A 10,540-nucleotide genomic window follows, 5' to 3' on the forward strand; every position below is an offset into this window, starting at 1 on the left:
GCAAATATATATTTTAATTTCACTCATGCACACCCATAAATTGAGAAATGAGTGAAACAAAATACGGCGCTGTGGTGTCATTTTTTTCCAGAGGTGTATATATGATAAACACACATGAAATGATATTCACAGGGAATGTGCAGTGTACAGTGGCCGGTGGTTATCAGCCCAGCATAAGATATATGTGCAAAGCTTAAGTAAAGTGCAGTTTGTTGGGTGACCACTTCATAATTTCTTTGGTAGGGGCACCGGTGGAGTGTATCAGTGCATCAGTGCCTTATGTGGGTGGCTCTGTGACAGCTTGGGGTACTATCAGAGCATGCACACCTGAAGTACAGCGCTCCAAAGTTCCTGATTACTACATCTTCCTTCTTAGTCTTTGATACTTCTGATCCATTTGGATCCACTTGGGTCCCTCAAAATGTTATCCTGCATTCATAATGGCTCACAACCTGCAGAGCCCTAACACCGTAGATGCTTTGTATCACTAGTATGAATATTTTGCAAGAGATAATTAATAACCTTTGCTGCTTAATTATCTTACTTTGTACTCTTAAGTAAGACACCCCTCCAAAATGCATAAACTGTCATAGTCTGAAGGTGTAAATAGTAAATAGCGTGACTGACGTATTTAGTCAGTAGCTGCTATTAATGCTAAAGTGCTTGCAGTTGTATCAGTGACTAGAGATCAGCCTGTGATTTATAAAAGCTGCAGGAAACCAACTAGCACCATTCCTACGGAACGTGATTCCGTGGAATCGTGCACACGCTTAACGTGCAGAACATGCCCCGATAGGGGCGGTCGCAGCCGCCGTGTGCGAGCGGCGCCGGTTGTGGCCGGTTCCAGCTGGTCTGCGGAGTCTGCGCAGTGCGAGTAAACAGGAAGAAGGTGCTGCATGTGGGCAGGGCTGCCGGTGTAAACAAGCACCGTTTAAAATCAGAAATACAATAAACATCCATACGCAACTCCACGCATTGCTTTTGATTTTTGCTGCCTGAAAATTGCACTGAGCCAAAAAAGAAAGTTGTTCGTCTTGTTATGTTTCTTTTCTGGCTCGGCTACGCGAAGTTAAGTCACTTTGTATTTGGGTTTATTAAAAAAGTTTAACTTATTTGCGCTGCTTAATCTCGGCGCCTCGGCAAGCCTGGAGAGGGGACCGGTGTGACTGGGTCCGAACAGGACTCTCGGACTGTCTTGGCTTTTCAGTGCAATGGTTGAGAACAGTGCGCAGCCCCCGGGCGAAACCGTCGTGTCCCCGGAACCGGGCGCTGGCGGCGGCTTCATCATCGGTGTTGTGGAAGGTAACGGAGCGGTGGCTTTACTGGTGCATGAGCAGGTAGTGGGACCAGCATCATTGATCCACGGCCGTTGTTCGCTACCTAGGATGTCATCGGATCATTTTAATGCACATTCTATCTTCATACACAGGTTATTTCTTAACCTAAGATGTACATGTACAATGAAAATACAGAAATTCAATTCTAAGATATAGACTTAATGTGTAGGACGATCAGAGCTTGCAACGGTGGTTTATAGTTCTTACCAACGCGTTAAACTACGCTGTTACTTGGGTCCCATAATGCTACAGAAATCCGTATTTCCAGCCTACATCAACTGATTCACTTATTCTTTGCCAAGCAAAATCTCGTAAATATAAAGCCTTTGCGAAGAGAGGCTTTGTGAGTTAGTTCTCTGTATTATCGTTGAGCCCTTGAGCAGGGCCCTTAAGCCCAAATGCTCCAGGACTCACCCTGAGGCGTGATCCTCACTTCATGTCAGTAGTCTGCTGAATAAAATGTTATATGAATTAGCATACAGTACAAACAGTTGTGTATTAGGCATTACAGGTAGCTCTCGATTTACGTGAAACAGTAATATATTTGAGATACGGTTCACGGAAGCGCTAACGCAAAAGACGACATACGCCTGTATGTAAATATACTTTTTCATTTACTTAATGTATTTCTTTGGTACGTATTACTGCTATACTTTTGGTTTGTGCTTTTGGCTATAAGATGTCCTGAATGGTATTGGAAATTAAATCCGACTTACGTAAGGTTCGTGGAGCAGATTACTCACGTCAGTGGAGAACTGCCTGTACTGATCAAGGCAGCTAATTCTGGTACTTTTAGTGAAAGACAATACATTAACCAATCATACTATATATACTATATAAGCAGGTAAAATAGGGCATGTAGATGTGTATGAATGCAAGTCCATGTGGTGCAGTTTTTTTACAACCTGCCACCAGATAGATGTTAATTCATTTATTTAGGTATTAGCTGGCCTCAACACCAAACATGCACTCTACACCTGGATTAAGAAAAAGGAATATCATGGGCTTTAAGTCGTCTTTGAAAGGTCCTAAAAGTGGACCTTGTCCGATATCACAATTCATGATCTGCGATGTAGTTGTCCTCCTTGCTCACTGTGTGAACTGTGCCATTGTTTTGCTCAGGCTTCTATGGGCGACCGTGGATGATGGCACAACGGGAAGGCCTTTTCAGGAGGTAACGGATTGCTCCCCCTTCCTTCAAGTTGACATAAGTGTGCTTTGAATGTGGATCACAGCCACTACATGGCTGTCAAATATGTTTATTTCTTAGACAAAGGAAATGGGGATTAAAAACATACCTCTATGCACCAAAAGATGACTACAAGCACAGGGTCTTCTGGAGAGAGCTGTATTCTGTAGAAGAAGCTGGTGAGTGTAAATGGGCCCCTATCCCTGAGGCTTTTGTCACTTAAGTGGTGGAATCAGGTTAGCTGTGTCATTTAGCTCCTTTTCTCATTTTCTGAACGCATCACAAGGAACAGTATCTGTCCCAAAGGATGTCTCTGCAGGACACAGATGGGAATATCAGTTTCATTTAATGTGTACTGTGGTCACCCTTCATATTCATCTTTTTCCAGAACAACTCGTGACTCTGATCTCGTCTGCAAAAGAGCATGGCATCGAGTTCATCTACGCCATCTCTCCTGGGCTGGACATCACCTTTTCTAGCCAGAAGGATGTTTCCAGTTTGAAGCGAAAGCTAGATCAGGTAAATAAAGTCTGTACTGTGGGCTGTTATGTGCAGAAGCTGCAGGTTTTGCTCAATCCCAGTCGTGAAGGATAGACGCAGTATGGTTATCAAGCTTTTCTTAGAGCCATCTGCGTCTCTGCTCCAGGTGTCTCACTTTGGCTGCACATCCTTCGCCCTCCTCTTCGATGATATCGACCACAACATGTGTCCAGCAGACAAGGACGCATTCAGCTCCATTGCACAGGCTCAGGCGTCCATCACCAATGAGGTCTTCCACTTCCTGGGCAAGCCACGCCCCTTTCTCTTCTGCCCTACAGGTGGGCTACTGTGATGGGCGCCACGTTTTACCATAATAGGACGCTCTGTGTGCCAGGCTAGCGTTCAGTACCAGTGCCACCATAACCCAACAACTGGTGAAGGACCTCCTCCACTCAGATCCCAAACTCACTAAAGAGCATCTTGACATATCATGCTACAGCATGTTTTTAAAGTGAAACTATTCAAACGTTGAATGACTTCATTAGTAAAGCTGATACTTACTCAGCAACGTTGTTGTGACAGTATTGGGATTACATGTAATTATATGTCGTTCTTATCATGGATACATATTTGCATCTGTGTTGCCATAATGATTCGATCTTGTTGTTGCGTGCCTGTCCCAGAGTACTGTGGAACTCTGTGCTACCCCAGTGTCTCTCAGTCCCCATACCTGCGCAGCATTGGAGAGAACCTGCACGCAGGCATCCAGGTGCTCTGGACAGGTACGCTTCTCTTGGGTTTATTTTTGGGAAGTGTGAGGTACAGAAGACCTCCTGCAAGGTTGTGGCCATTCAGCTGAGTTTCAGAGCAACATGGGTGAGACACATATGGGTTTTTCTGACCCCAGTTTAGAATGTGGGTTTTCAGTTTCTGCTCACCATGTTCTATGTGCTTCTTGGTGTCTCTCTGGAAGGTCCCGAGGTCGTCTCGAAAGATATCTCATTGCACTCCATCGAGGAGGTTTCCCAGGTCCTGAAGAGACCCCCAGTGCTCTGGGACAACATCCATGCTAACGACTATGACCAGAAGCGTCTCTTCCTGGGCCCTTTTAAGGGCCGCCCTACGGAGCTCATACCCCATCTGCAGGGCGTGCTCACTAACCCCAACTGTGAATTCGAGTGCAATTTTATAGCCATCCATACACTGGCCACGTGGTATAAATCGAGGACAGATGATGGTCACAGAGATGTCGTCATGGGTAAGTCTTGATACGTACTGTGTGTGTTTAATTGAGTTTGACTCACCTGTCCTGAGATCATCAGGACAGTTACAGGTGAACAGCACAGGAGGATGGTTCTGGTGTAGACACCACTGGATAGAATCTACCTCAGCTTACCTTGCAGTTTCCATTCCCTCTCTTTCCCCTTGGGCTCCAGCAGAGGGTGAGGACAGTGCTGCATCGGTCCCGGTTCAGCTGGAGAAGCAGGGTGGAGATGAGAGCCTAGAGACAGACATTCCCTATAGCCCAGAGCTGGCCCTGCAGCTGGCCCTCACTGCGTGGCTTACAGAGTTTGCACAGCCTCACAAATACTACGGTAAGCAGGCTGTACTTTCCACGGTGGTGGCAGCTGGTGGATCTGCTTTGTCTGAAATCCCATGCCCCGTGTTTCAGGGTGCCATGGACCCCAGAGCGACACAAAGCCCTCCGGGGCTCACGCTGCCTCCACCATTGTCACTACCATCTTCCAGCAGCCCATCATGAGCCTGGGGCCACTGGCCAGCCAGAAGAAGGAGTCTGACGAGGAGCCCATGGAGATGGTAGAGGAGAAACAGGAGGAGATGGACAGAGTCTTGATGGCAGTGGAGGTTGGCCCTGTGCCCCGGGAGACGGAGGGTGACCTGGTGGACATGCAGCTGGGTCCCACGGAGCAGGCGATGTCCCTGGCCGACCCACCCACCCTGGAAGACCTGCAGCTTCTTGTGGATCTCTTCTACCTGCCTTATGAGCATGGACCCCAGGCCATGCGAATGCTCAGGGAGTTCAACTGGCTGAGAGCCAACTGTAGTGTGGTCAGCGTCAGCTCAAAGTGCAAGGAGCCCCACAAGGTCAGCCACAGCAGCGGTGCGTGCTCAGCACAGGGCGTACAGCCTCTAAAGTACACATCACACACAATACTGATTACCTCATACACTTCGTGTCATTCTGCCTGTCAAACCATATGTGCTTCTCTTATAGCCACTAGGTGGCACCATAAACTTTCACTGAAGCGCATAAGTGCTGAATGGTAGATGGTAGATACTGTTGTATTCTCACCACTGTGCTGCTAAGGCAGCTGCTGTGAGGACTGCAAGGTCATCTTACGGGTGTCATCTGGGCAGGTGGCAGAGTGGAGGACTCGAGCGAAGATGTTCGAGGGTATGTGCAGCTCTGTCATCCAGATGTTTACCAGGCTATCCAGCTGTGCCAGCAGGACAATCCTCTATGATCTGTATCCCTACATCTGGGACATAAAGAACATCATATCTGTGGTGAAAGCTTTTGTTCTATGGTTAGGTAGGTGAAGGTTCTTTTTTCCCCCAAAGCTGCTATGTTCCGTATTAACGCAAGTCAATGTTTTATTAAACATGTTAATATAAAAACCTGTGTGACTTTTTAGTTATAAATAAGCAGTCACTCTTATAAGCATAATTTTCCTTGGTTTTAAAACCGTAAGCGCCTGTCTGTTGATGGTTTCTATGGTAACTTAACAGACTTGCCGCTTCCAGTGAGTAGCCCGACCGGATGTTCTATCCTTATAGGGACTATATTTTTAACAGCACATTGGAACATTATTAAATTCCACTTGGAATAATTTTATTCTGAAAAATTGACTAGGTTATTCTATTATTAGTATTTTTGGTTAACAGTAGTATGGTTTGGTTAATCACTCGGAGGTGTGCGGTTATAGGAAAATAAACTCCAACTTGGTTTGCATCGGATCGAATTACACCAAGATGTCGTCGATTATTTTTGTATACCTTGCCGTGGTTTATCCCTTACTTAATCACCCGTGTGCTGTCTTTGTTAGCCATTAGCACCAGACCCAAATCCCACATAAACCTCTGCTGCCCAAAGAGCTTGCCATCAATCACCTTGGGCCCTGATGCCTGTTGCTCTGGTGTCTACTGACTGCTGGCTCGACTGGTTTGAAGGCTGGGCAGCTGGATTGTACATGGGCCCACAGGAAGCTACCAGCTTCTGAAGGGCGATTCTGAACGCAGAGAACGGCTTACTGATGACTCTCCTTCTCCACTGTGTACAGATGGGAGAATCCTCAGCACAAGTTTCTACTGCTACTGGATGGACCATGGCCGATGTAAGCCCCATCCAGGCCTTTTTTACTCCTGTTTTTCCTTACATGGTTACCATGGCGGTAACACTCACTTGTCTCTGGCAGCTTGTCTACCATAAATATCCTTCATCAGGCTCAGTGAAACCGACCCCTAATCATTCATCTTCATACTTCAAACTCCCGGGTTGTAAACAGAGCGCCGCCCTGCTGTCCCATGAATAAACTAGCCAAGTTAATTCAGGACATCCCCCACATCGAGCTGGATGGGCAGTATATCAGGGTGCTTTACCTGCCGGTTATATCGGTGGATATTCAGTAAATCTCTGCTCACTTCTGTTTCCTGCAGGGTGTCACAATCAGCCACCTGAAGTTCTTTTAGGGGGAGACCAGGAGACCTGGGCCTTCAGTGGCGGCCTGGCGGGGGAGTTCCAGGTATCACATCCAGGCACATGTGTGATCTCATTAAGAAGCTGCCTGGTGTTGGTTACAGTCAGAAGCTGCTTATACCCCTGAGTATCCCCCTGTGTCAATATGTTAATCAAAGCAGTCGCTCTATAAAGGAAGCTACAGGATGCTTGGAGTTGACTCCCAGCCCTCTGTCAGCAGTTGTCTACCCCTCAAGCTAGTGTCCCCCCACCCTGTTCAGGAGAGAGAGGCTCATCCTGTTACACAGACCCTGCTTGCCATTTGGGTGCTCATGCTCAGTCCAGAGCTCCGCACCTGGTCACGTGTCGCTCCCTATGCCAGTCACTGACAGCAGAGCGCCCTCTGTACCCAATACAGTGTTATTACATCCAGCAGTGTGAGGGAGTGAAGGCTTTATCTTTGCAGAGGCTGTTGCCGATCGATGGGGCAATTGACCTGTTTTATCAGCCGCCACCCCCTGTGCCCATCTCCAAGACGTACAGCATCAGGCCCTATGCTCCCAGGGACGAGGTGAGCTGTGCTCTGCTGGCCGCTCTGCTGATGCAGCTGGTGGTGCCGTGACGTTGTCTCCCTGGGCTCTCTTTCAGCCTGTGGTGTACCGGATCTGCAGTGAGGTGTACAGAGAAGCAGCGGGGGACCAGGCTTTCTCAGAGCACGAGCCAGATCTCATCGGTGACAGGTATGACACAGGTATGACACACTTAGCACGCAGGTATGATCACCCTGCGCATACACTATGAGGCCTGGTCCACTGGTGCTCGTGGGAGTTTTACTTACAAAAAAATAAAAAATATTGGTTTAGAGATAACCAATCAGATTTTAGAGTGGGTGGGACCAACCAGTCAGATGTCTTGGTCCCGCTTCTTCTAGTTGCTTAGATCCACCTGCTGTACAATCCGATTGGTTCTCTCTCGCTTTTTGTTCTGCCCTCAAAACAATTTTGTGTAAGTAAAACTCCCATGAGCTCCACTGCTGGACTGCAAAACTGACAAGAAAAATACAGGAAGTTCTGTATGATCAAATAGAAATGAAAGCATTATATATGTGTGACAGGCAGTGGTTCATCTGGTGGCTCAGTCACTGTTCAGCATTAGGCAGATGTGTCTACATCTTGAGGCAGCAGACACTAGGGACAGGATGCTAATTGATCACAAGGGCACACACTCAGAAACACCCCATCTACACCTGTCACCGGCCTGCAGGGGGAGCCATAACACAGACCTGGTGGTGACAAGTTTGATCCATAGTCCTGCTCCAGTGTAATATTCTGTTAGTAAGTGGGTTACCTTCTCATTTTTTAATTGAATGTTTTTCCGGGAAACATGCTTGCCAATCCCCAAGGCTGGTAGGAGGCTTCTTGTCCCTGAGCCCAGAATACTGCTTTGTGCTGGAGGATAAGGAAGGCATCTGGGGCTATGCCCTGGGCGCCGTGCACATCAAACCCTTCATTAAGAAGTACAAGATGTGCTGGATTCCCAGCATGCAGGAGAAGTACAGCAAACCCAACTGTGAGGAGCAGCTGTCAGAGGCGCAGGCGAGTGACAGCAGGCGGGTCCAGTGCCGGAAGCCTGTGACCTACATTGCCGGTTTGTGTGGTTTCTGCTAGTGACTGGACAGTAAATAATGCTTCTCCTCCCCGCCCTATAGAAAATGAAGCTGAGCTTCCATGAGGAAGGGGAGAGCATGCCAGAGTCCTTCCTCAGCAGTTTCCCCTCTCTCATCAAGCTGGTTGTCCACTCCAAAGTGACTGACCCCAGCGTGGCCAAATGCATGATGGGATGTCTGCTCTCCTCACTAAAAGCTAATGGTAGGGAGCACCCTGTCACTCACTGGGGATGGGGATGGGGGTTGCAGCCTCGCAGGCCGTCAATGAAAAATTCATTACAATATCTCTCCCGCCCCCAGGCTCCCACGGTGCCTTTTGTGAGGTGAGAGAGGCGGAAACAAAAATGGTGAGCTTCTACAGCAAACTGGGCTTCTTTGAAGTGGCCAGCATGGAGGGATTTCCAAAAGATGTGATCATCATGGGTCGGACACTGTGAATATGGTGGAACTCAGGAGGAGTGATGTGCTCATACAGTAGATGCCCGCCGAACGTGTTTATTACCTTATAAGAGCCAGGAGAACATGTATCCATCTTCACTGCCTTTGGGTTCGCTGCTGTAGCCTTTTAGGATAGCTGGAGAGTCGTTTCAATCCCCTGTATACCTTCCCTGCTTCAACAGTTGGAGTACGGCTTCAGGCCACTGGTCTTGTGGCCTGGGGTAATGAGAGATGCACACTGCTGCCCTCTACTGGAGCAGGGCCAGCTGGGCAGCTACCTCTGCCCCTCATGGTGCCTACAGCCATGCGTCCAGACTCGGGAAGGCCTGGCCTGCCCTGGATGCATATGCTAAAGGATATAGCTGCCAGGGAGACACTGCAGCATGCATCCTGCAGCTCACCAGCTGTTCTCATATATGGCAAAGGGGCGGAATCAATCCAGAATTCAGTCCTGAGGTGGATCTCTTTGTGCAAATCAGTTAAAACAGTCTCATTTCTTAATTTAGTGGTTGATTCATCACCTCACATAAATAATAAATTTAAGCTGTATTACCACACGCTACCTTTGTCCAGCTGCTGCTGCAGGTCGGTCTTTCCGCACATCTGTGCAGCACTGCCCTCAAACTGCACTGCCCTCAAACTGCACTGCCCTCAAACTGCACTGTCCGATTAGGGATGCCATGAAAACGCCTTCAAAGTTATGATTTAAGAGCTTGATTCAATTGTTCTTCTGAACAGACAATGTAAAGCAGGACATCTGTGTCGAAGACTTTGTCCCTCTTTGGAAAGACTTTTTTTCCCCAAAAATATCCTTAAATTTAAAATACAGCTCGGTTTTGGAAAACAAATGTTGCACAGTATAAAGATGAGGTTTTTGTGAATATTTTGATGAAATTAAAGATTTAAGTAAGTGTGCAGAATCCAGTGTTTGTATTGTAAAACATTCATATTTTTTTTACACTTGTAATGAAGCGCTTGACTTTCACTGTGTCCATGTCTGTATAGTACAATGGTATTCTTATGCTGCAGCCACACAGAAAGTGAATACATTCATTTACTTAGCATTACCTTAAACATACCATTGATTTCAAGATAAAGAAATAAGAATCCACTGTATTGTCAGAAATCCCCAGTACTTCTTGCCTTTTGGGTTGTATAATTTAATGGTAAATTACGTAATAAATGGTAAAGCCTACTGTGAAGGTCTGTAACCAGGGCATGGCCATGGGCCAGGCTGGGGTGAAAGGCACAGCTGGGTCCAGGGGCAGAGCTCAGCCAGGGGCCAGAGTTTGGTTCAGGAGCAGAGCTGGGTCCGGATCCAGAAGAGGGTTTTAGCAATGTATGCCGGAACGAAAAGCGTTCGAGAGACACCTAGGTTCTGGTTCTAAAAAGCAGCACCATTGTGACGTAGTCCAGTATCTATTGCTAGGCAACAAGTGAAACCGGGTAAGGCAAGTGGGCTTAAGTTACAGATCACCCCAAGGCTCATCTCACGGACAGCCGTCATGCCAAATCTCTTCCCCGTGACATACCGGAGGTGTTTGGTTGATGACGCAATCGTGATGATGCATTTTTAAGTTACCCCTTACGGTTCAATTTCACCCACACTGCTGCAGCAGGCGTTCACACCAATAACATCTGTTCATGAATGTTTTTTTTTTTTTTTTTTTAATTGTGTTTATTTAATTATAAAAAAAAAGTTTACATTTAGCTTGATGCTATAACCAGACTGG

The 10,540-nt window shown here is 47.1% G+C and overlaps 1 protein-coding gene across 4 annotated transcripts; it reads left to right on the plus strand.

The window, feature by feature from the left end:
- Positions 1-874: 874 nt before the first annotated feature.
- Positions 875-10,002, plus strand: LOC111849569 (protein O-GlcNAcase-like). Of its 4 annotated transcripts, none has more exons than XM_023822554.2 (17): positions 875-1,302; positions 2,460-2,511; positions 2,608-2,705; positions 2,915-3,045; positions 3,173-3,344; positions 3,690-3,788; positions 3,980-4,264; positions 4,443-4,601; positions 4,679-5,112; positions 5,386-5,560; positions 6,309-6,362; positions 6,685-6,770; positions 7,170-7,274; positions 7,352-7,443; positions 8,106-8,298; positions 8,412-8,571; positions 8,670-10,002. In XM_023822554.2, the coding sequence occupies exons 1-17, from the start codon at positions 1,212-1,214 to the stop codon at positions 8,804-8,806; spliced, it is 2,523 nt and encodes an 840-aa protein (XP_023678322.2). In that variant the 5' UTR covers positions 875-1,211; the 3' UTR covers positions 8,807-10,002. The 4 variants fall into 4 exon arrangements, with proteins under 4 accessions (XP_023678322.2, XP_023678323.2, XP_023678327.2 ...); XM_023822555.2 differs by having other exon boundaries at positions 4,446-4,601; XM_023822556.2 differs by having other exon boundaries at positions 1,215-1,337.
- Positions 10,003-10,540: the final 538 nt, after the last annotated feature.

This window comes from Paramormyrops kingsleyae, chromosome 3 (assembly GCF_048594095.1).
Source record: "Paramormyrops kingsleyae isolate MSU_618 chromosome 3, PKINGS_0.4, whole genome shotgun sequence".
Lineage (NCBI taxonomy): Eukaryota > Metazoa > Chordata > Actinopteri > Osteoglossiformes > Mormyridae > Paramormyrops > Paramormyrops kingsleyae.

What these genes read in the sequence shown, in the direction of transcription:
- LOC111849569 (XM_023822554.2), top strand. Translation starts at nt 1,212, where the DNA reads ATGGTTGAGAACAGTGCGCAGCCCCCGGGCGAAACCGTCGTGTCCCCG. An exon ending in CCTATGCTCCCAGGGACGAG is followed by an intron (nt 7,275 to 7,351) that starts GTGAGCTGTGCT and finishes GCTCTCTTTCAG; the next exon opens with CCTGTGGTGTACCGGATCTG. An exon ending in AGCAGCTGTCAGAGGCGCAG is followed by an intron (nt 8,299 to 8,411) that starts GCGAGTGACAGC and finishes CCCGCCCTATAG; the next exon opens with AAAATGAAGCTGAGCTTCCA.